The sequence below is a fragment of the Ceratocystis lukuohia genome (genome assembly GCF_044167205.1).
Source record: "Ceratocystis lukuohia strain C4212 chromosome Unknown Supercontig3_pilon, whole genome shotgun sequence".
Classification (NCBI taxonomy): domain Eukaryota; kingdom Fungi; phylum Ascomycota; class Sordariomycetes; order Microascales; family Ceratocystidaceae; genus Ceratocystis; species Ceratocystis lukuohia.
Window position 1 is genome coordinate 3,110,638 of NW_027263522.1, and position 25,090 is coordinate 3,135,727.

At 48.2% G+C, this 25,090-nt stretch overlaps 5 protein-coding genes across 5 annotated transcripts; 2 read left to right on the forward strand and 3 right to left on the reverse strand.

Moving 5' to 3' along the window:
• Positions 1-11,225: 11,225 nt before the first annotated feature.
• On the forward strand, positions 11,226-13,351 carry HOO65_030800 (White-opaque regulator 1; the record flags this gene model as incomplete). Its single annotated transcript, XM_071001983.1, has 4 exons — positions 11,226-11,759; positions 11,830-11,854; positions 12,662-12,854; positions 12,904-13,351. 4 exons carry the CDS (start codon positions 11,226-11,228, stop codon positions 13,349-13,351), a joined length of 1,200 nt encoding a protein of 399 aa, XP_070860479.1.
• Positions 13,352-14,991: 1,640 nt separating this feature from the next.
• HOO65_030801 (glyoxylate reductase) lies at positions 14,992-16,131 on the forward strand (the record flags this gene model as incomplete). Its single annotated transcript, XM_071002273.1, has 3 exons — positions 14,992-15,035; positions 15,104-15,716; positions 15,790-16,131. The coding sequence occupies 3 exons, from the start codon at positions 14,992-14,994 to the stop codon at positions 16,129-16,131; spliced, it is 999 nt and encodes a 332-aa protein (XP_070860480.1).
• A 466-nt stretch (positions 16,132-16,597) lies between these two features.
• On the reverse strand, positions 16,598-18,118 carry HOO65_030802 (Adenosylhomocysteinase; the record flags this gene model as incomplete). Its single annotated transcript, XM_071002156.1, has 3 exons — positions 16,598-16,610; positions 16,711-17,146; positions 17,218-18,118. The coding sequence occupies 3 exons, from the start codon at positions 18,116-18,118 to the stop codon at positions 16,598-16,600; spliced, it is 1,350 nt and encodes a 449-aa protein (XP_070860481.1).
• Positions 18,119-19,746: 1,628 nt separating this feature from the next.
• Positions 19,747-22,545, reverse strand: HOO65_030803 (uncharacterized protein; the record flags this gene model as incomplete). Its single annotated transcript, XM_071001877.1, has 6 exons — positions 19,747-20,314; positions 20,414-20,874; positions 21,056-21,218; positions 21,811-21,939; positions 22,001-22,408; positions 22,472-22,545. The coding sequence occupies 6 exons, from the start codon at positions 22,543-22,545 to the stop codon at positions 19,747-19,749; spliced, it is 1,803 nt and encodes a 600-aa protein (XP_070860482.1).
• Positions 22,546-23,927: 1,382 nt separating this feature from the next.
• On the reverse strand, positions 23,928-24,624 carry HOO65_030804 (histone acetyltransferase subunit NuA4; the record flags this gene model as incomplete). Its single annotated transcript, XM_071002392.1, has 3 exons — positions 23,928-24,146; positions 24,233-24,427; positions 24,523-24,624. 3 exons carry the CDS (start codon positions 24,622-24,624, stop codon positions 23,928-23,930), a joined length of 516 nt encoding a protein of 171 aa, XP_070860483.1.
• Between the last annotated feature and the right edge of the window lie 466 nt (positions 24,625-25,090).

Genomic DNA, 25,090 nt, shown 5'->3' on the forward strand with positions numbered 1-25,090 from the left:
AGCCCACGCAAGGAAGCCCTAAAATCTCTGCTTAGTTTTCTTCTGTCTTGCTTGCTGCTTAGGAAGCCTCTCCAGAGACCCCTTCGGCCTATATCGGATCGAATCACCGCCCTGCTGCTAAGATGGGCAATTAAAGGAGCCGCCCAATACACTAACGACTAGGGCCTAGCCTGTCTTTGGACAAAACGGAGGACAATGCGCACCAAATAATAGCCCGCCCCCCTTCCCACTTATCAGGCCTTGTTGTCTCCTTTTTCTACGATTTCTATCGCGATGCCAAATGAGAATATTCTGTCTTTTATTGCGGCTAGGCGGCAAGGACAGGTCTAGCAAAAAGCCCCTGTTGGTCTGGCGTCGGTTTGGCCGGCCACAGGAGCCCGCAAGGCTAGACAGGACATCGGAACTTACTATCTAAGCCATCTTTGACATGTTGTCTTGTGCTGTTTCTCCAGTGCCTTGGTAGCTTCTCTCCTGTGCTGTGTGCTGCGCCTCTCAATCCCAGTGTCTCTGTGTCGCAATCGCAAGGCAAAATACAACTGAAGAAAAAAGAAAGAGCCCCGAAAAGCACGCAACAGGGCCTTGTCCTCTTCTAATCTTCTTCTCGGGTGCCGAGCACGCTTCGTCATCACACCACATGCCCATCTCCCCTGTGTTGACCCGCGCACAACGAACAACCAAGCTTTGGCTCAGACGGTAATCATGTGCATGGCAAGGGGAAAAAAAAAATGCAAAAAAGGGGAGGGGCGTGTGTATTAACTTGGCTTGACCCAACCGCCCCTCGGCCTTCGAGCGGTGGTGGTGCTCGCGATGGTGTGATGGACTGGCGATACTAAGTGCTGCCACCCACCTACTAGCCGCTTACCACTACTACTATACTCTACTCCTCTACAACCAGTTCGTCCTCTTCCGACATTCCCAAAATACGAGCCAGGGATTTTTGTCTGGTTCCCCCTGTAGAACTTCTCATGAACTCTTCCTTCTATTTCCCCCTCGCTGCTTTCTTAAGGCTTTGCGAATATGAAGTCGGCGCAGGTGACATGTGTGTCCTTTCATGCTAATCTCAGATCTGTCAGACAACACGTAGCTTATCATTACGACAAGACCCTGCTGCCCTATAATTGGCCATATTCATTTGGACTAAGCAGTGGCTGTGAGCAAGAGGCTGGTCGATGACTTCATCGCTACGGCAGATGGCAACCGTCACCTATGCTGCGTACATGTCCGCTAGGCGTTCTTTTCTTGCTAGTCTAGCTATTCGTTAATCTGGCTCTAAATTCCACTCAATCTCGGTGTTATTACTAGCAGCTGGCCTAGTCTGGGCCCTAGACTAACCCAACCTCAGCACAAAGCCCACAGCAAAACCCAAGCCTAACTCCAGCAGCCCCGTCTACATCTTTTCTCCTATCAACGATCAACCGATAGTCTTTGTCTACCTTGTTTTCTTCTCTTCATCGGACGACAGCCCCGTTTTTTATCCTCTTACTCTCTCGTCTGTCTCCTTTGTGTTTAAGGTTCTGACCACCCAATCCTAATAAGACAGGACAGTATTAGGGCTCCCCCCTCCCCCCTCTCCTCTTTTAGTCTTTTTTTTCTTTCTTTTTCCCTGAAGAGTAATTAGATGATGGTCAGGCCATCAGTTTCTTCTCGCTTCCCGTCAGGTCGAAAGCGAGCGAAGGAAAAAGAGAAAAGAAGATGGCCATGCCACACCGAGGCCCCTGCTTGCCGCCCAATAAGTCATTACCACGGGTTTTATATAGCCCGATGGAAAACGTATGTGAGTTAAATTGGAATAATATGTGTTGATACCATACATGATGTGGCGTACATGTGATCTTTACCCCTTCAGCACAACCGACACGATTGCTACTGCATCTTGTTCAGCTTGCGCCTGCAAGTCTCAGGATACACAGAAATCCAAAACACTAGCAATTCCTAAGGACCGGGAGGGGAGGCCCTCTTACCAACACTCCAGTTCCGGCCCCACTCCAGGTCTGCTCATGAATTCTCTCTGCCCTCCTTCAACTAACCACCCTGTCATGGTATAGCTTCTCCCTCGCCCCCTTCTCAATCCTTTTCCGAAAGAAAAAGCCTAAAGGAGGTTAGGTTAGCCTAAGGCCTGGCTCTAAATTTCTTGCAGCTTTACATCTGATATTGCCCGCCCATTCCTTGTTAGTCGCCTATCCCCATGACAAACAAGGCAAGGCTAACAATGGAGGTGTAGGAAGAGATGAGATATGTGGCCGCTACCCTTAACTCCGGCAGCTTTGACTCTGCTGTCTCAAGAAAGAAGGCTGGTCATCATGTCTCTCTCTCTCTCTCTCATATTTTTTCTGCTCTCTACTCTCCCTTTCCATGCGCACGGCCCGAGTCTCAAACAAGTAGGTGCTAGTGGCGATTAACATGCAATCAACCAGATATACAAGGCAGGACACCGCTAGGAAAGACAGGATAAGACAGGGGAACAGAGGTGAAACAGTAAGTGCTTACTTGTGTGCTTTTAACTCCAGCCTCTGATTGAGAAGACTCTTGATTTGATCCCGTGCACATACATACGTGTAAAGGCTTGCATAACTTTGTCCTTGATATGCCCATGGTCTCGTCCTCTTAGCGACTTTATCTTGACTTCCTCGCCCCCAAAAATGCTGGTTGGATTGACTGATCAATGGGACAAGAAGCAAGGAGCAAGAAATCATGGTATATATAACCGAGACAGAAGATAACAACCAACAGACCAAAACGAGATGAAAGAACAAGACTCTATGAAGTATGCCAGCGTGTGCATTAGATTCATGCCCATCTACCCAGCTTACATAAAAACACTTGTGCAAGCCTTGGATTAGTAGCCTTCCATTTCTTTCCTCAGCCAGAGGGAAGAAAAATGGAAAGAGGAAAAAAGAAAGAAAGGCATCTGAGTAATATTATGAGCAATATGATCCCCGCCCTCCTTCACTTAGTGATACTGGAATGGTCCAGACTTGCCGTTCTTCATACCTAGCCGCCCCCGGTCTTGTCTCTTTTTCTCTTTCTCCCTTTTCTTCCCATGAAGAGCAACAGGAAAAGAAAAGAGAAGAAAAGGCCCCCTCCTCCCCTCTCCCCCTTGTCTCGCTTTGGTCTAGCTAGCTAGCGACGGTGAAGGCAAAAGGGAGACCGAGACTGAGACCCTCTCTAGAATTAAGCCCCATCCCTCAAAAAATCGGTGAACAGGTTTTTTCTTTTTTTTCGCCCTCCCTGGCACTCTCTAGTCAAGGCCTGGTCTTCTTTTGGCTTTGCTCTTTCAGCCCTTTTCCATATCCCGTGAGACATCCAGAATCCTCGGATCCAACATTCCTAGCTGTCAAATACAATTACCCTGGCCGGCTGAACCAATCACGCAAGCCAGCCTGAGTCTTCAGCCTTTCCACCTCCCCTTGCATTCTGTGGCCATGGCGGGTTTCTCCGCGAGGCTGAGTGTGTCGAATCATTACATGCTGCTTTGCTCGTCCACATACATGGCCAATCGCATGTTAGCCACCCCCATCCTATAGCCATGTCACCCCACGAAAGTCCTCGCTTGTATCGGCGTGAGCCTGAGCTTGAGCCTAAGCTTTAGCCGGAGACTGAGCCTGCGACTGCCTTCGGTTACGTTAGGTTCTTGTCATCCTACATCTTGAGTTAACTATAAAAAAAGTGAGCGAGCACGGAATTAACCGAGCGCAAAGATGCGGTATTCTTTGAGCTGACACTTTAAAGGGTTAGGGTTATGGATGAAGCCGTGAGCCTCTTTATTTGCTCCCGTGATGTGTACTGCGTATGTTTGAGAACAGGGGACCAATAACCATTGGAGACAACAGGATGCCCCTCGATGTGGTCTAGACCAGTCTAAATCTTTTCACCATTCCCAGGCTGTGTGTACCTTTCGTTCTTTTTTTTTTTTTTTCTTTTTTTCCTTCGTGTAGACACTGAAAAAACAGGAAGAAAGAAAGTAAAACCTAATTATGCACCAATACTTTTCTTTTCCATGTCTTCCCCTGTGGTAACTTGCAAACTCATGTTTGATATTAAGGCTCGTGCCAGTGCTAAGCTGTGCACAGGGCAGTAAGCTTCGAAAAAGACAGCTTCAACCCACAGTTCGTCCTTTTTCCCTGTCTCCTGTATAAGTTCTTGAGAAATAAGAATGTTGCTTCAAGACTGAGATGTGGCTGAGTTCCAATACAAAAATCTTGGCCAGACATGGGCAGTAAATATATATATTTTTTTTTGCATAACCATTTTTTTTGGGATCTTGTACATCATAAAAATCGGATCTGGCCATGGGCCGGTTGAACAAGTTTTACTGCCGGTCCAGTACAATACAACCAAAAAAAAGCATAGACGAGACGGGATGATCTTGGGCACAACTCGCGCCTTTCATCAGAACTTTAGAGTGTTAGATGGCTTGGATAGCGGGCTAGATTGGGTCGGTTACTCAACGTAACTCAAGCTGCCTTGCCGCCTTTCTTTGCCTTTTACGTCTTTCTGCTTTGGGTCGTATTTTCATATTGCGTAGAGCCACACCTGTTTGTGGCAATGGACATGTGCGTGCCGTATATTTATATATACACGTGCATATGCATACGCGGCCATACACCCGCAAACGCTTTGGCGGGCAAACAAATAATGAGGCCACGGGAAGCATGGAAAACCTCAAAAAGGCCTCAGATTATTGCGTTGCGTGTCTCTTGAGAAGGAAGATTGGTTATCTGATTTGACGATGGCAAAATCGCCAAACTAAGCCTTGCTAGTCTCACGAGGAATGAACCAAGCCACAATGAGGTATAAACCAGACAAGGGAGTAAAATAACATCACGAGTATTTCCCAACCATCAGACCGCCATTCTAGCTCGAATCTAGCCATCGACTCAGGTCAAAGTTTGGGGTTGTCCTTGGCCTGGCCGGAGGAAAATAAAACCACATCAAGATCAAGGGTTGCTATCAGGTGCAAGGGAAATAAAGCATGCAGATGAGCATGGATTATATGAACGCCTGAAGGATAAAAAAAGAAAGACCCTTGAAAAGAAGAGGGAAAAAAAAACATGTATTTTGCTAGCAACGGGAGGGAAGGGACACTCAAGTCGAAGTCTCACCGGTGAGCTAGGAGGCCAAGTGCGAAGATAGAGAAAAGAAGAGAGAAAATGAGAGGAGGGATTAGGAAGAGGCTAAGACAAAGACTAAAGCCATGCAAATAAGAACAGACCACGCTGATGATACATATCACCTGCTAAGCCAGGCTATACCGGAAAGCAAGTACAGAATAGGATAAAAGACAGCAAGTACAGCAATACACAGACTTGTCATCGCTGATTTGGCAAAATTTGGCAAGGTCTAGGACGCAGCAATATCAGCATACTGTTGGCGCTATCCAAGCAGCTTCGCTATCCGCACAGACGCTTTTCATCTGCACTTGACATCAAGCTTAAGCGAAAGCTTCAGCGAATCTTAATTTCCCTGAAAACGTAGAGCGCTGTTCCAGGCCCCGTTGGCCGCATGCCGTTATCTTGCTTTTTTTTTGTTTTGTTTTTTTCCCTTTTCTCGCCTGATCGGAGAACTCTAGGCTAGCTCATTGGATTGAGACTGGTGTAGCATGCCGTCTCAGTGTTATTTTTGACGTAAGCCGTGGAGAAAAGAACGAGGAAGAAAAGACAGGGGAGAACGGGAAGAACGGAGAGAAAGGTTGGTGAGGAGAGACAAGACAAGAACTTGGAAGGAACAAGAATGAGCTAGCAAGAATATGGTGTATTGCAAAACAAAAGAAGGGAAACAAAAAAAAGAAGAAGAAGAAGAAGAAGAGAGACAACACTGGTTGGCTATTGGCTTGGCTGAGGCCTAGAACAGACCAGACCAGGCCAGGCCTGGCCTGGCTAGGCTTATCCCCGTAGGCATACATATTCAGAACATCCTCATGTAAAGTGACGTGAAGAGGAAGAGACTGGGAATTTGAGGCAGAGCAAAGGCCCTTCGTCTCTGGCCCAGATTTTGGCAGCCCAATCAGGCGTACAAGGCCTGTAACCATTTCTGCGACGACCGGACTCAGCGAGTAAACAAAGGAGCTTCAGATAAAGTCTTGAGAGTGAGGGGGATTGTGGGGCCTCATAGACGGAACGATGAAAGCCGGCAGGTAAGCCAGGAAAGGTACTAGTATATGCTTAGCCTTATAAAGTAAGAACAATTCATAAAGAACAATCCTTGAGGCAGCGAGGAAGATGACTATGGAGGCGCTAGAAACCTGACAATCAAACGAAGAGGGCCAGGAGCGTTAGCATAAGGAGATAGGCGATAGCTAGTGGAAGCACATGTAGATTAGATACCACTCTGCTCTGACGCCAGCTCTTGAGCGTCAAAGTTGGCTCAGAATCTCAGCACCAAGACAAATCGAAGTATCGAAAACCATGGCTTGGTAAGGGAAAGGCCTTGGTCGGACGACGGAGAATTGGAAAAGTAAAAAAAATAAAATAAGGTTGGGATAATGTAAATCTTTGGGCTGAGAACGGGACGGATAGCCGTCCAAATAGCGACAGGATATGGTCGGGGTTTGAATGAAGCAAAATGAAAATGAAATGTTGGAGAAGAGAGACAAGAGACAAGAGGCAAGAGGAAAGTAAAATGAGAAGAGAGGAGAGGGGAAGAGCAAAATTAGACGATGCTGAGGCCTGTCCTAGTTCTGTCCTGTGAAGTTTCGCTGGTAGCAAGATTGACCTATCTCAAAGTACCGATGCAGGTAAACTGCACTATAATGTACAGGACATTTTTGTGGCCCCCTACATTTTCATCTCCTCTTTTTCTCGTTTTTCCATACAGCCAAGCTGAAAAATAAGGCAAGGCCAAATCCTGAGGAACAGATACTAATATTTCCTCAAGACATCAAATAAGGCCTGGTCGGTTTTATTTCTTTCCAGTGCTCACGTGAGCACACAAGAGAGAAAAAAAACCGGGTGGGTGTGGATGAGGATATGTGGTGGATAGAAGCTAGATACAATGTAACAAATACGTAGGGAACCTTCATATTAGCACACAAACTTAAAATGTGAATTGAAATATTCAAAAACAGAAATAACCATATAGAGACGAACGCCAGGAGAGGAAAGATGGGGGAAAGGTAGCATTAGAATTCATCACCGTACGAACCCTAAAATTTATCAGCGCACAAAATTAATATTGGCAACAAACACAAACGCAATTTCAACAATGGTGCAATGGTACAAACCAGGACAGAAGCAGGGGGGGATAGACCTCTTGATTTCCTTTATTTCTTAGTTATGCGGCCACTCACAACGCAACCAAACTCGGATGAACGAACAAACGAATCGAATAAACAAACCGAATAAAAAGAAGAAAAAAATATCAACGGAACTACGGGGAAGGACAAAAAGAATAGTTGCGGGAAAAAGGAAATTTTCGCCATACCCCTTGTGAGGATGCAAAATTTGCCTGTTTTAAGGCTCTTTGTCTCTTGCCAGCTAACTTGACGATCTGACTGACCTGGCTGTATGTTGGCTATCTTGCCCCTCAACCACGATCCCCTTCTCCTCTCTCCATCCCTGCTTGCCTCTTTCTTTGCTCCATCTGACGCATTCTTGCGCTTCTTTTCCCATGTTGGATTTTTATTCCAAATCAGATTGCATACAAGAGAAGTCGGGGCCTTTTATCCTCTTCTATTCATCGCTGGCTTTGCTATTGATTCTTTCATGGAATGCCAGATCAAGTGGAAGAAGAAAGGATGGTCTTAGTTGAGTCTCAGTCGTAGACTTAGTGGGTATGGGCAAATAGGGCTTTACCTTGCCATGTTCTCAGACTCTGATCTGTTTTTCCCAAGCCTTTTCTTTTTTTCTTCTTTTATTTTGTTGTTTCCTCCTTTTTGTATTTCCTTTTTCTTGCCATTTCACCAGCAGCAATTGTTAGTCTTGTCGCTAGAGCTGCTAAACTAGTTCATGGCCAAGCTAAGCCTAGTTGGGCCTGTGTCTGATGAATGAGCAAGACGAGAAAAGAGGAAAGAGGAAAGAGTCAGGACGGAAAAAAGGAGACGATATAGAGACAACAATAAACAGGATAGAAGCGAGAATGCACAAGAAAGGAAGAGAGAGGGTTATATAGGCCCAATTAACCATGGCATAATGTCAACATCACTTGTGTCGTTGGCTTTTCTCAACTGGAAAGGGAGCCGACTCTGGCTTGTGAAATTAACCATCCGCTAGTACATTTGATTTGTAGCCCATGTTGGTGCCGCTAGAGCAGCAATAAGACTTGACTGGATGGCATCCAGTGAAAAAAAGCCGCGGGTTTGGTGGCTGGATATTAACACTGGACTTTAGAAACGTCTTGCTATTCGCGGCGAATTTTTCCCTCACTCGATTTCTCATATCCTGCTTACGATCTCCCCCGGGGGGGGGGGGGTGGCGTGCAGATGTGATGTCGAGTGGAATGAGTGGGACAGAAGAGGGAAGAGGGGAGGGAGAGAGTAGAGAAGGAGGGCGTTTGTCTATGTGCGCATATATTGGAGGGTACATCGTAATCAGGTTTAGGCTCTATAGGTCTCCCGAGACCCTGTATTTTCAGGTCTGACTGGGCCTAGACACCCTTATTTTGAATCTTCTGGCTCCTATTCGACTGATTTTCCGCCATGTTATCCTCAATATCTTGAGGATTCGAGGAGGGTATATCACGAGACGGCTAATGTCCTCTTCGGGACTGCTCTTCTTTCAGTATTTCATCCGGCTGCTCGTCGGCTAATTATAACAATGGGAGGCTGTCCGTAAGCGTAGTAGACGGACGGAAGTGAAAGAAGAGCGGCCCCGTGTATCTATCTCTTTGTTTTACATTGTGGCTTTTTATTTTCACTCTTCAGACTTGGCTTCTGTAACCTACCTACATGTATGTGCCTTTCTGGCTTTCTTCTTCTCGTTTTGCTCTTGGTGGGAGTCTCTTTGTCGCCTGCCTGCCTATGTACCGTTTCTCCATGTCGCCTCACTCTGCTCGCCCAACCTTTTCCTTGCCTTACCCGTTATCATGTCCCCATCGTTCCCCCCTTCTGCTCGCCTGACTTTGACGAGCCAGTCACGATGGGAGGAGGGAGGAAGGGGTCCTAAACCCAAAAAAAAATAAAAAAAATACACTCCCTATCAACCTACCGTAGATACGATGGGCTAGACGGTCAACCCCCCCCTCCAATCCCTATTTGCTTCCCATCGCACGCCCCCCCTTTTCTCCTTTTCTTCCGGCTGTTTTCTTTCTTTCCTGCTTGCTTCTTTTTTGTGTCTTGTATTCCCCAGTATTTTTCTTCTACTTATAAGCCTTTCTGATTCTTTCTCCGCCATCCACTCTCCGTCCTAGCAAACGGCACGCGCATCATGAGATGAATGGATACAAGGAGTAAAGGCGAAAGGCCCATTCCAACCGTTGTGAGCGCCATCGGAGTCTTGAGTAACAAGGCTACTTGAAAGATCGGGTATAATGCAGAAACACAACCGGAACGGTGTTGTCAACCTCAACGCCTAGGTGCAACAGGCTATCATGCATGTCCTGGGCCAAGTCAAGGTCCATCCACTCTTTTTTTTTTTTGCTTTCTATGTATGGCCAGGGGAGGGAGACCTGGCCATGGGTATATTGATGGGTTGAAAGGACGGGATGGGATAATCCATGACAGGCAAGATGTTAGCCCCATGCCCGTTGTTTACGTCTACGTCTGTATGCAACGCCCACTGTGCTAAGGCTTTGCTAGCTTTTTGCTAGGCCTTGTTCTGCGTGCGTGGGTGCGCAAAGCGAGCATGGGTGCGCATGTGCCTGGGTCTGCGTTGTTGTATATGGTGCAACTGCAGAGAAAAGTAGCCTTTTCTATATGAACCAGGCTCTTTCCTTTTACATCTACCCCCTTTGCTTTCTTTTTCTCTTCCTCTCTCCTTCCTATCTCCATCTTCGTTCTCCTCTCGCATATCTTAGTGTCCCATCCCTTTTAGGCTCGCTTGGCTTTGGCTTCTTTTTAAGCTTGCCCCCCCTTCCCCTCGCTACAGTTGAAAGCTCCAGAGCTGCTGTTGCTGTTGCATGCTTCAACTTGTATTCTACCCGTCTGCCACCGCCACGTTAGCAACGTTAGCACAGTAGCACATGTACACCTACACTTGTATGTAGCAACTGTACTTTCGCCTACCGGACACCACTACGACTACACACCACGACCCGTCTGCCTACACTCTTCACGTCTTGCGAACTGCAACCGTCCTTCTCGTTGTTTGTCTACTCACTGCTTGGCTGGCTGCCGTTGAGTCTTGAAGAGTTTTTTTCCTGCTTCTTGCCTTCTCGCTTCTTGCTGTTTGTTCCTCCCCCCACTGTCGTTTTCGCCCTTGATCTGTTTCTTTGTTCCCCCTCTCCCTCGAAAATTGATCCATCCAGCAGGCCATCTGCCCACAGCCATCCAGCTCTCTCCTACTTTACTACTTAGCTAGCTGCCTTTGCATCCTGCTGCTGCCAGCCTGCTTCTCGCCAAACTCTCTTCTCTCGTTTCCTCTCGTCTTGTCTCGACCCTCGAACTATATCCTGCCGTTGTTGTCCAGCCAGTCACAAATTGTCACTCATTGTCCTGGCTTACTTTCCAGGCGCGCACACACAAGCACCAATACCTCCATTGCTGACAACCGAACCCCCGTTATTCTGCCAGTCTTGTCGAGCCTTAGAAAGAGCCTCAGAACATCTGGAGATATACATACAGAAACATCGAGGACGTGGTCGCTGGATTTGATTCTGCCAGACTCTCAACCCTCACAACCACCTGTTTCTTGGGCTGTCGTGAGCTGAGTATTCCTCAATTATCTGCTTTGGCTTGTCTTTGTTCCCTCCCCCTTTCCTATTTTCCTGTCTCTTTGTCCTCTCTCTCTTTTTTTTTTTTTTTTTTTTTTTTTTCTTCTTTTCATTTCTTGCTGTATAATTTTTTCTATTCTTTTCTTCATTTTTCATCAGGGACAAAGGGGTTTCCCTCTTGTCTTTTCTCCTCTTCACGATACGGCCGACTTGATTTTCTTGCTTTGTTCTACCAGCGAGTCTTTGCTTTTTTTGCTAGAGCTACAAGCCATTCACCTGGCTTTAATTTACGATACATCCCTCGGTGGCTGTCTTTATTAGTGCTGTTTGCACCTAATGCACCTTATTTCAACTTCTTCCAGTATTGTTAAACCGGCCGCTCACGCGCCCCTTCAATAACTCTTCGCTCACAATATACCGCCATGGCGCCTCCTCTGCCCCCGTCAACCTCGGCTGTCTACACAACCTCCGCCTACTCGACACACCCCCAGACTGCTGGCTCTCCTTACCTTCCCTACCAGTCTGGGTTGCCGCAGACACACAATGGCTCACAGCCCCCGTCTCAGCAGTCTTATGGCGCGCCTGCTCCCAGCCACCATCAACAGCACCAGCGCATCGAAACCACCCAGGCCCAGTCGGCCTCGCCCAGCATGGCTCATCTGTCGTCTCAGCAGCACCACCAGGCACAGCCTCAACACCACCAATCCCACCACTTGTCCCAAAGACCGCCTGTAACTTACGGCATGTCTGCGCCGTACCAGCCGTCCATGAATACGTATGCTTATACGTCGGTTGCTCCGCATGATCACTACCGGAGAGCAGACCCTACTAGTGGCGGCTTACCTAGCATGAGAACTCTGGACCATTCTGGCCTGCCTGCTGCACCAATGGGCCATGCCCCCGGCATGATGCTCATGGGGTCGCACCCTGAAATGGGCTACTATAACCCGCCCACGGTATGATAGGCCACCCATATGGAATGTCCCAAGATATCCTGGGACGGTATTCTATGACCCACGATCCCAGGTTCATGACACGGAATCCGAAGAAGGTGCGTAAACTTGGCCATTGACAATAGATTGAGAAAAAAAACCAGCGCACACTTGACTCCGGCACGAATATTCAAGAAAAGACTAACATATTGCATCACAGGAAATTAAGCGTAGGACCAAGACCGGTTGCATGACGTGCCGAAAAAGGCGGATAAAGGTGAGAAAGAAGCACAATGAAGGCTAAAAATGTAAACGGAGCTCATGGGCACTCAAGTGCAGTAGTGTGCAAGGCAATTTTGGGCGTGTTTAGCCTTATCTGTTGTGTATTTGTGCTGCGTATTACAGGCCGAACCGAGATTCCAGCCATTGTGTTGTAACAAGATACACAAACGTCAAGGGCCTACCTAGCACGGCGAACCATGCGCAACCAACAGATTAGCTTAATCTGGACAACACTGGGAGTAGAAGGCGGAAGACAGTATCCAAAAAAAGCAATCTTCCAAGTTCACTCTTTAATTGTCTAGGCTTTGCGTGGTGCCAAGCTCAAGGAACCACAGCCCTCCTAGGCTTTGCTTGTGCTTGCCACTGTCGGGTGCGCCAGCCGCCATAGCGTGCTATGGATGCCTGACAGCTGTCATTGACTCAAACCAGATGAACACATCTTGCACAACACCTGCTGCCCTTGACACTCATCTCCATTTGTCGACGAATATGGAACTAACAATTCGTTTTTAATTCTTTAGTGTGATGAAACCCATCCTACTTGTAACAACTGTAAGAAATCTAAGCGCGAGTGCCTGGGCTATGATCCAATTTTCAAACAGCAGCCTCAGGGCCAACCCGCCCCTAATCTGCATAATGGACAGTCGCAACCGCAGCAGCAACCGCAGCAACCATCTTCTATCAAGAATATGTCGTCCCCTTCTTCAGAACACTCGCAGCAGTTATCGCAGCCTCAGCTACCCTCTCCTTTAGCGCAGCACCAGCCGCAGTCTCAGGCTTCGTCGCAGCAGGGTCAGCAGCCGCATTCGCGACCCTCATCGCAGGCTTCGCCCTTGAGTATGCCGCGTTCTCTCTCGTCTAGTGTGGCACCTAGCGTGTCTAATAGCATGGCTTCATCTGGAGTTCAGTCATCTTCCAATGGCCCTTCATTTGGACACCAGGTTCAATCTCAGCATCACAGCCAGAGCCATCATCAGCTGCCCGGTATACCTAGCACACAACCCATGTCCTACAAGAACACGCCGTCGATGGGTGTTTCCAGCAGCTATTCGACGCCGAACTCGACTGTCGTTAATTCTTCGGGCTACGATACACAGAGTCCGACTACGGCTTATGACTACAGTTCATCGATTGATCCGGCGCTACAGTCAGGTGCTGGCTCCAATGGCAGTGTCAATGGCGGCGGCAACCATCCTAGCCATGGCGGCAGCGGCGTTGGCAGTAACATGGGCGCCCAGCCCCGCCCAGGCTTGGGAATGAGCATGTATGGTAGCTCGGAGCACATACAGCAGCCGCGTATGGTGGACCATCTCCCTCACATACCCACGGCGTAATGCATTCATTGACAAGTCATCGAAAAATACATGGAATGTCTGCATAGAGCTAGTTGTGATCGAAGCACAAACTTCTCTGCATTTCATGGGTCTTTTCTTCACACCCCCCCCCCCCCCCCAAGCCTCACGATCTAAGAGAAACAAGATTTTTAGCTGAGCTTTTCTACGCTATTTACGGCCTTTTTTTTCCTTACTTTTACGACCACTTTGCTTCTCTCTCTTTTTGGAGATACGATGACACAGCCCTGAATAAGGGCTGGGTGGAACAGAGGAGCTGGAGATAATCACATCACGCACCTAGTAGTGGCTGGGGTAATCCTTCTACCTGATGCCTGAGGTGTGCTTGGTTGTTGTCCACAGCGTCGCCTCTATACCCACACAGGGGTTGTCGACTCTTTTTTTTTCATCTTGGTTTGTTTATTGCACCAAGAATGGCCAATCTCTCTTTATTTATTCGCTTCTCAACTGTCTTTACCTGTTTGTCTCTTTTCCATCTTTTACTTTGCCTGTCGATTTTCTCAACCTTCGCTCGTCTACCACCTAAAAAATATCGTCAACCAAGCCTAATTTCTCATTTGCCTCATTTCATCCTCCCTTCATCTAATCGTCCCCCTCTCGCCTTGATTACGCATCTCATTGCATTTCTCTTTGCTTCATCATATTTTAACGGCCGAAATCTGTTTTTTTGTTATATATGGGCGAAGGCAGACTCTTTTTTTTCCCCCTCTGTCTTGGCATCTCTTTCTTGTTGCTTCGAAAGAAATATCTACTTTAAAATGTTTTTTCTACATAGTAGCATTTTCTAGCGTGTCTCATATCCCGTCAAGCATCTCCTGCATCTCCTTCGTCTCTCCTCTGCTCCTGTCTTCCCGCTGGTTTTCTTTTTATTATTACTTTCCTTGCTCTGTCTTGGTTATTTAACGGCTGATTGTTTTCATACCAGTCTTATGGTCATTTATATTCTCTATATCCCTTGCTGCCCTTGATTTCTTCCTTTTTCTTGGTTTCTGCGCTGTTTGCCTTTCCTCGATCTCTTTTCTCTTATCTAGTTTCTGTGGTTAAATGCAAAGTTAATTGTTGTGCGGGCCGACTTCTTCGGGTTTTCTTCCAATCTCAGTATGCTCTAGGGTTATTTCCCGATACTCTGCTTAGACCGTGATGTCATATCGTCCTCCGAGCATCCTGTTCAATGGAGATGGTTGCCGAGATCACTAAATGTGGGGCCCTTGTCTTTTTTCCGCGGTGGCGATGTCGGACTAACTCGGGAATTAGTAAATAATGCCGGGTACAACTTGAACCTATTATGTATTCCCGTATTACTCATGTTGAGCTAGAACTGTAGCACCCGTAGTGAACTGACTATGAGGAGTCACACTAAATTACACATTAAGAAGCTTTGTGCTGTTCGTTGACTCAACTTTGCCCGGCTGGCTGCTTCCCTGTACACAGAGCCCCCGCATTTCCACATCGGGGTTTCCTTCCGTGAATACGTTATCTATAAGTTCCATTGCAACGTTTCTCGCAACTCCCAATACTGAATAAACTTGCTGCATTTTCTTCTCAGGATCAACTTATCTGGTCACGACTCTTACCCATACAATAACAAAAAGAAAACCTCTCGTTTCCATTTTCCATCAAGAATGCCTGAACGCCCTCAAGTCCTGCAGCTCGGCTCTATTGAGCTGTAAGTAAACAAAATAAACCAACTTCCGCCGTCTGGGCGTTTTGCAGACTTCTAACGTCCGTCCATAGTGCCTTGGCCACCTGGGCCCGTATCGGGGAGACAGCCGACATCCTGACGCCCCGCGCCACGGACCGGGCCTCTTTCCTCGCCGAACTCGCGACACCGGAGCTCTCACGCGTCTCTATCATCTACCGCACCTTTGGCTCTGCAGCGATCACGGGGCTTTTCGATGCCGAGTTGGTGGCAGCACTGCCGCCATCGGTGCGCTTTATCTGCCACAATGGCGCGGGTTACGACCAGATCGACGTGGCTGCTTGCTCGGTGCGTGGAGTTCGCGTGTCCAACACACCTACAGCTGTTGATGATGCTACAGCTGACCTGAATATCTGGCTTATGCTCGGCGCCCTGCGAGGTCTCCCCCAGGGCATGGCACAACTACGCCGTGGCGAGTGGCGTCAGAATCTCCCGCTTGGACATGATCCGCAGGGCAAGATCCTGGGTATCCTGGGCATGGGTGGTATTGGGCGCAACATGGCACGTAAGGCCCGTGCATTCGGGATGACGATCCGCTACTACAACAGACGCCGGCTGAGCCCGGAGCTAGAAGAGGGTGCTGAGTACGTCGACTTCGAGACGCTGCTACAGGAGAGCGACGTCCTAAGCTTAAACCTGCCTCTAAACGTGAGTTTCCTGTTGTTGATTGGCCCATGGCACGTGATGCTTTCTACTGACACTACTACTGCCTGTTTTCTAGAAAAACACTCGTCACACGATTTCGACCGCGCAATTCAATCTGATGAAAAAGGGCGTGGTCATCGTGAACACTGCACGCGGTGCTGTTATGGATGAAGAAGCGTTGGTGGTGGCGTTGGACAGTGGCAAGGTTGCTTCAGTCGGTCTGGATGTGTTTGAGAAGGAGCCCACGATCCACCCTGGCTTGCTGGCTAATGATAATGTTCTGCTAATCCCGCATATGGGGACGTGGACCGTGGAGTCGCAGACCAAGATGGAGGAATGGGCGTTCAGTAATGTTGAGATGGCGCTAAAGGAGGGCAAGCTAGTAAGTATTGTACCTGAGCAGGCTGATATGGCCTGAGGTGGAGGTGTTTGCTACTAGTACAAATATTCTATCGATATACTACAAAGCTGCGTTACATGGTTCAACGGCAGCAACATGTTATTCACTTTCTGATGTATGAAGAGTTGTGAGTAGTACTGTGATAATCCCATTCTAGCCGAAGCTCCTTGTTGAAGTATAGTAACATGGAGGCAAATGTTAAAAAGATGAAAAAGAAAGAGGAAGAAGAAAAGAGAACAATACAAATGATATGAGTGATTTGAATAAAAAAGAGAAAAAAAAAAGAAAAAAGAAAAAAAGTTCCGTTATTTTGTTGAAAAGTTCCCGCTGATAAGAAATCCCGAAAGCATGGTTGTTTGTCATGAGGCGCGTAAAAGAAAGAAACAAGAAAGAACCCTTGCAATGTTAAAGTGCATTGGGCTTGGTATTTTTTTGCTGGTGTTTTGGATGTAATTCTTAATTATTATTGAGCGATAGTAGGCGCTTAGTAGCGGTAGCTGAAGAAGAATAGTTAGCACAAGTAGAAAGCACACGGGAGAAGACGAAGGTAGGAGAATGAGGCAGGACAGGGGCAGAGGGACAGGTAAGAAAACGTACATATCGGCCTTGTAAGGACCCTCAACAGGCAGACCCAGGTACTCAGCCTGGACGGGGGTCAGGCTGGTGAGCTCGACGTTGCAGTGAGCCAGGTGCAGACGGGCGACCTCCTCGTCCAGAATCTTGGGCAGGACGAAGACACCGGTCTCGAGCTTACCGAGCTTGGAGAACTCGACAAACTTGTTGCAGAAAGCAGCATCGCCGGACTTGTACAGCTGGATCTGAGCCAGGACCTGGTTGGTGAAAGAGCAGGACATGACGAAGGAGGAGTGGCCAGTGGCACAGCCCAGGTTAACCAGACGACCCTCAGCCAGCAGGATCAGGTGGCGGCCGTTCTTCATGAGGAAGCGGTCGACCTGGGGCTTAATGTTCTGCACGGAGGCAGCGTTGGCCTTGAGCCAGGCAACGTCAATCTCGATGTCGAAGTGACCGATGTCTGGAAGGGAAAAAAAAATCATCGTTAGAATATCAAGTCTAAAGGGAGAAGAAATGGATAGATCAACTTACTGCAGACAATGGCATCGTTGGGCATCTGCTCAAAGTGCTTTCCAACCAGGATATCACGGCAGCCAGTGGTGGTGACAAAGATCTGACCAATAGAGGCAGCCTTGTCCATGGTGGTGACCTGGTAGCCGGCCATGGCAGCCTGGAGGGCGTTGATGGGGTCGATCTCAGTGACCAGGACACGGGCACCCATGGTGGACAGGGCCATGGCGCAGCCCTTACCGACATCACCGAAACCGGCGACAACGGCAATCTTACCAGCAACCATGACATCGGTAGCGCGCTTGATACCGTCAATCAGAGACTCGCGGCAGCCGTACAGGTTGTCAAACTTGGACTTGGTGACGGAGTCGTTGACATTGATGGCAGGAACCAGCAGCTCGCCGTTCTTCAGCATCTTGTATAGGTGGTGGACACCAGTGGTGGTCTCCTCAGAAACACCATAGCAGTCCTTAAGCATCTCGGGGTACTTGGAGTGAACCAGCTGGGTGAGGTCACCACCGTCATCCAGGATCAGGTTCAGCTTCTTGCCATCCTTGAAGGCGTTCAGCTGCTGCTCAAGGCACCAGTTGTACTCCTCCTCAGTCTCTCCCTTCCAGGCGAAGACAGGGATGCCAGCAGCGGCGATGGCAGCGGCAGCGTGGTCCTGGGTGGAGAAGATGTTGCACGAAGACCAGGTGACCTCAGCACCGAGAGCAACCAGGGTCTCGATGAGAACGGCGGTTTGGATGGTCATGTGCAGGCAGCCAGCGATACGAGCACCCTTGAGGGGCTGGTCAGTAGCGTACTTGGCACGGGTGGCCATGAGACCGGGCATCTCGTTCTCAGCGAGCTCGATCTCCTTACGGCCAAAGGCGGCCAGGGACAGGTCAGCGACCTTGAAGACGGTGGCAGGGGCGGCCATTGTGGAAGTGTGTTAATTGATATGGGGAGATAAAGGGAGAGAGGGAGGGTAGGATGAGGATGGAAAGAAGAAGAGAAAGAGAAAAAGAGAACGGGAAAAAAGGTTGGCGGGGCTGTTGAGTATTATAGGCAAGAGCAGAAAAAAAAAAGCCAAGTTACTAGCAAAATTTAGCAAGCATCTTCCCGTTCTTGGTACCTGCAACTAAGCTTGGACAGAAAGATGCCATAAGGTCCTCAGGTAGCCGAGTAGGTATCTCTTCACCACATTCTAGTGCAAGTGTACCTCCATTGCCAGCCATCCTACCTTTTTTTCTGGGCCGTTTACATCGTTGGACCCCGGACGGTAAGCGGGGTTCCTTGATGCACAGGAGGAAGGATCGATGAAAATATTTTCCCCTCTAGTCTGCAGCAACTTCGGCAGATTTTTAGGGCCTTTACAACTGCTACGTTTATACAAACCCTTATTGGCGGAAAACTCAGGGTTTGTAAAGCACAATAGAGGATAAACGGCCAGATTTTTGTATTTTTTTCTGTCGATGAGTTCTGACTCCCCCAATTGATCGATTGATTGCGTAGCCCTTGTACGCACAATGCAACTTTGGTGTCTTCATCGTCACCAACCAAGACTTGTAAGGAGCCTACTGAAGCCTATAATCCATTCCTCATAAGCGAGGCTGGCTTCCCCTCTGTCCCTCTCTTCATGCTACAATCCCAACAACAAAGCTATCTCGTCTGGTTGAAAGTCCCTGTCAATGAGTAGCCGCCACACTAAGCAGGTGCCCATTGATTGAGCCTGCAGCTTGAAAATCTGCTTTCGTTTTCCACGGACCTAGAATCACATGTCAGGACAAAGACCACTTCTTGTTCCCAACACATTTGTTGTCTCTTTTGGTCCTTTTTTGTTAGTCAAAATCCCCGCCCATTTTGAAAGCCATGAAGTAGAAGAGCCATAACGCATAGCCCATAACAGGCGCTGTGTCCCACCGTGTCGAGTTTGCTTTGTAATAAGTCCTCGGTATAGTTTTTCCGCCTCTGGGATTTCACCTTGAATTTATGCGTTTGTTATACTTCTCCAAGAGCTTGCCGGTCTCATCATCTTGTCCGAGAGACAGCACTTATAGAAGTCACGTGCACATACAGACCCCACAAAACAAGTGCAGAGCACATTGCATTTCCATTGGCAACTAACTCCACCCCCAATCACATCCTAAAAAACCAACACCAATTCTATTTTTTGATCCCGAGTACTTTTGTTTTAGCCCCTGGGAAGCCAACCTGAAAGAAGAAGAGGGAAAAGAAAAGTGAACTCCATAAAGGCACTCAAGATCTCTCGTTAGAATCAGGAACCAAAATCAGAGAACGAAGACATAAAAAACAAGCCCAAGACACATGATGAGGGGATAGGATGGGCAACAAAGAGGGCACCACCAAGAAATAAAGCAATAAAGAATGGCAAAAAATAGAAAAGGGAGAAAAGCAAGATACAAAATGAAGATGGCAGAAAAGCAGAGAGTAGAGCAGAAACAAGAAATTTTGATCAACAAGCCATGAGAACTCCAAGCAACGCGCACACTATCTACCTATGACTCAAGGAGAGACAAAAAAAGAGAGCCCCTAGTCCCTTTTCTTTTACGCCGCCTTGGGCAGCAGGTTGTCGCGGACGGCAAACATCTTGGCACTGACGTTGGCGGTGAAGCCATCGACCTGCTTAGCGTACTGCTCAACCTGCTTGGCGTTTAGCATACCGTCTAGCTTGCTAGGCTCTTGGGGCAGCTTGAACAAGCGCTGCCACTCATCCTCAGCTAGAGGGGGTTGCTTTAGCATGGCACGCGTGACGTTTTCCTGCTTGCGCTTGGTTTGCCACTGGGTGATCTTGGCCTGCTCGCGGGCGAGCTGACGCTGGTAGAACTGGAAGTTGTTCAGGTCCGTGTAGTGAGACTCAATGCTCTCCAGAAGCAGATCGCACGTCTTCTCCAGGAACGGGTCGATGGTTAGATCAAGGTTATCGATGGAAGAGTAAGGGGGTAGCTTGATGGGACCGTTCTCAATTTCAGCGAGCGAGCGGGGCTTGGGGATATCGCCGGAGGCAATATTCTGGGGGATCTGGTGGAGGAAGGTGGTCAGGAGGTGGGAGTTGTGAATAACAATGGGGACCTCGACCAGCATGTCCTTAAAGGACATCTTGGACTTTTGAAGACTGGCAATTATTTGAGAGATTTGGTTAGCAACTAAGGACTAAGAGCTAGGGCTACAAGAAGCACTAGAGCCACCGCTTTGTTTTTCAGATAAAACTCACGTTTCAGTGGTGAACTTGTTCTCCTTGTAGGCAGCCATGAAAGCTGGGGTAAGGCGGAATGCCCGAAGGTTCAGGGTGCCTTGGGAGCTGCGGCTGACATCATGGACTAGGGCAATGGCCGACTGGTTGTCCTTCTGGTAGTGGTACTGGTTTTCAATCAGGGAAAGGTTGAAAAAGTTGCCCATGGTGGCGCTGGTGTACCAGCCAATGGCATTGGCATCGATATTGACCTCCTTCAGTTTGCGAATCATATCAGTCTGGTAAGCAATGATGCTCTTCTGACGAGGAGCTGCGGAAGCCTGGGCCGAGGAGTCAGAGTGGTCAGGGCTGCTAGATTCGACGGATGGGAAGGGGAAGGAGTTGGTGATATCGAGGGTGGCCTCGGTATCTAGACCAACTAGAGCACCGGTGACGGTTGTGGGAAACGAGGAAGAGCAGTGCTTAGCGATCTTCAGAATGACCTAGTGAGTGGGAGCGAGAGTGTTAGTAATGGAGATCATGATTCACATACACGGGTGCATGGCAAAGCGATGGCGTGGTGTTGGAGGCTAAGGAACAGGTAGATCAGGGTAGGTAGGTAGGCTTTCGTCTGGCCTGGTGCGGGGCCAAACATGAATATCATCAACGGAGGGGCATTCTTACAAGAGCTTCCACCTGCACCGAGGCGGTAGGCGCCGAATCCTTAGTAGCATCAGCCATATTTGCGGTGTAGAAAAATAAGATAGAGAAATAAGATGTCGGAGACGGAGAGGGGCCGGGGTAAATCGGGTCGGTGAGTCGGACAGTGGAAAGTTTGGAACCGTTACTGTAATCCAAGTAGAAGCTCGTTGGAATCCAAGACACGGAGTAAGAAGGCAGAAGGGAGGGGGGAAGGTATTTGGTTAATTTGATCGCAATGATAGTTGGCGATTCGATTTTGGGATGTTGTCTAACAGTAAGAAATTTCGTAGATTTGTGCGGCTGCCCCTCTGCGCTCGACTCACCGCCCGGCAGAATTTAGGCCTGTTCAGCGTATAAAGGCCTAAAGCCCCGCGAGTGGCAGAAACTAAGGTGTACAGTGCGAGGGTGGGCAAGTACGACTTTTGCACTATTGCCTGCCGCTTTTCTATTTTCTACCGTTTCGGTACAAAACGAGGCGTTGAGCCATACTGCAAACAATATACATCATGCACATATACACTCATACGCACAGGCGCAGCATGCCTCCTGCTAAAGAAATTCCCAGGCTTTAATGTGGTAAGTTTATATACCTATCCGAACCTTAAACAAACAAGATAGACAAGCAGGAAGCCCATCAGCCTTGTGAATGCCCTGGGACTAAAACTTGCTCAAACGCCCATCCAGTTAGTCCTTTCAGTACTGTAAACTCATAGCACTCAATTCGGAACCATTCATACATCGGTGTTCCTAGCCGTACTGCTTTGCGGTGATACTGGCAATGCGCTGCTTTCGCAGCATTGACCCGGTTCCCCCATAGACAGGTTGCCAAATTCCGCTTTTCGGCGTCGGGAAAACCGTACCAGTACCTAAAGGACCGACGCAAATTTTAGCATTTTAGAATTTGCACTTGGCTACGATGCTACTTACTTTAAAATCCCAAGCTTGGTTGCCTCGGTGTGAGCTGCTTTGTCGAGGTCGCCCAGGTTGGTGTACCTATCCAGGTTCTTGAGCTTGGAACGAAAGGCCACAATAAACTGTGTCTGCTTAGTGAAGGTCGATGCTCGAGATCCTACAATCTCCCGGAGATACTGGAACGTCTCCTCAAAGTTGAAGCAGTCGAGATATGAGGCACTGGCATAGTCTGGGCGCTTGCTTTCAAATATCTCCAGGGCAAGCACTATGCACGCCTGCTGCCAGTCAAGGGCCCAGAGGTCGGTTTGGTGCTCGGCTTCTTTGTATGGCGAGTTGCAGATATACCGTTCGTCTTCAGGGACAAAGTCTCGTGGAGTCAGGGTCGACGGGTCTTGAGACGGGTTTCGGATGCTCTTGTCGGCTCTATCCATGCCATATTTTAGCTGCTGCGTCGCATCTGTGGGTTGCTTTGCGCGGCTGGCTTACCTGCTTTTCCGGCGTGGTAGGGCCTTAGCTGGAAGTCGAGATACGCCCAAGATTGGCTCGTTTATACCTGTCATTGTGAGGTGAGTTGGTATCTGTGGTCGGCTCCTAGAGATAGTGTAGCAGTAGATCTGTGGGTATATAAATGGCTGTATAAACTGCTGAGAACAAGGCGTAATAGACACTCAATACAGAAAGAAACAAAAATCTTGTTCACAGAAACCTGTCTTAGGGAGCACGCCGTCTCTAATATAACAAATTCTCCTAAGTAAACTAAGGCAGTTCCAGGGTCGCCCGGCACCACAAGCCAAAACAACTAACAGCCATCGGCCAACCCGCCCTGTGTTGATTTTGGATTCCCTAGTAAGTCCTCACGCTGCTTCTCGTTTTCACCGACCCCAAAAGACAGCAAAAACAAGGCATGCACAATTACCTAAACTGAGACTAGATTGACTAGACATGAACCTAGACACAGATACACAGATACACAGATACACAGACAGCACCTATACACAGTGGCGGCAAGGGAGAAAGTACTCCGAATGCACAAGTTGGTGAGTCAATGACACCATCAGCGATTTTGTATTTCACAGCACGGGGGAGCACGTTGCATATTGTAAGCAGGCGGCCACCGCTTACCAGACATTCTTCATAGGTATCATATTTGCGTGCTTTCTTTTCTTTCTCGCCGCTATTGCTAGTTGTCAGCGAACAGAATTAGTGTGTAAGAGAAAGGGGGCGAGAAGGAGAAAACAATAATTAACACCGAAGAGGATACCAGCACCAAGGATAAAACAAAAGGAAGACCAGTTAGGCTTTGTATTCACGGCTAAAATGGCGCCAGGAACCTTAAAGATGGCGACTTAGGAGGAGTTTATAGTGCGGCTAGGATAAGTTTGATTGATGTCCCAAGCTTATGGCTACACTAAGTCCATGTATGCATATTGTACTGGGTATATTGTGTTTTCTTATTGCAAATAATGATCATTCAGTCATAATTCAAGCATAAAACCGTATGGCAACCTGAATTTCAGGTTGAAGTCCCTGCTTGAGGGTACTTGGCTGTCCTAAGACATATGATACTGCCTTCGATAGCAGAATCCAGTCACAACGTTGTGCAGCAGCAATAGCAGTCATTTGCACACTGGGATTTCTCCTATATGTAGGGACCAGCGTTGACAAACACTCTAATAATACGAGCGATGACGTGCGATATTGCGTTCCCTCGAGGACGAATAATAGAAAACTATCGCCATGGGCTGGGGATTCACAGGGCTCTAAGAAAACTTAGCAGAAAGGTGCCCTTAGGCAGCCACGGAACATGTTCAACATGGCCCCCCCCCTCCCCCATTTGTAGAACCCGGCCTTTCAAGCTAGCCATGACATGTTCTCATCTGTTTGCTAGACCTTAAGCTAGAATCTACATGTGCCTATAGCAGATTATTTCTCCGATAGCTGCTCACTTCCGCCCACTGCCGAAGTTGATTCGTTTGCGTGGGTGGCTTGCATCAACTTCGCTATCGTCATCGTTCACGGCTGCGGCCTTCTTCTTCTTGCCGGCCTTTCCGGACGATGGGGCAGGTCCAGTTGAAGTGGTAGGTGTTGCGTTGCCGGATTCTACCTTATAAGCGGTTGGGGTTGCTGCAAATGATGGGTTAGATGATCCGGGGGTGGCATCCTAGAGAGGGCGGGAGAGTTAGTCTTAGTCAAAGGCCAAATATTAGACTTGGTGTCCTGAGAGAGGCTGGGGAGGGAGAGACATACACCAGTGACCACAGGCCTGTAGGATATGGATGAGCGGGAGAACACGCGATTCGCATCAGGCGCGTTCTGCTTTTTGCGTTGTGCAGCCGAGTTGATTCCTTTTATGTACGAGTCAAAGCCGAAGATAATATTGCCGTTGGGTGTGGCCTCGAGATAGTTCGTTTCCTTCTGAGCGATAGTCTCTTCAACAGCAGCCTAGGGTCGGATAACAATTAGGGGTATATTCTCCCTGAGAGCGGTGGGCAATGTAGCAACAGCTGGTCGCATCCCATTTATTTGGCGCAACTCACCAGCTTCTTGGCAATTTGACGCTGCTTTTCAATCAGGTCGCGGAGACGAGTCTGTTCTTTGCGGTACTCCGTCATAGACGGCATGGTGCCTGTTCCAACCATTTTGCGGCAGAGTTGCGTGTGTACGTAGTGAAAATCTGCACGTTTGTAGATAATAAGTGATGGAGTAGGTGAGATGAAGATGGTTGGCGCTGGTCAAGATGGGGTAGGGTCTGTATGTCGCATCGAACTTTGAGCCTTGTCGCAAGCGTTGTCAGACGTTAGGATGAATGGGCTGTAGAGATTAGGGGGGTGCAAAATAGCTGTATATTATCCCGATAACTAACCGAAGTGGCTTTTCTGTACCCAGCCACCAACTTTAAATCCTTCAGGCTAGCGTTACACGGTTTTGCCTTGGCTGCAAAACTGTGCTGTTGCAACGCCAGCAAAGCCTTACATACCAACCTCATTAATTTTGCGTGTCGTGCATGAAGATTGTAGCTCAAAGCGCGTATGTACGTGTCTTGGGGACATTCCAAGCCCTTGCAAGCGTTTTTGATCTTGTATATATAAGGAGACTTTTCATTGA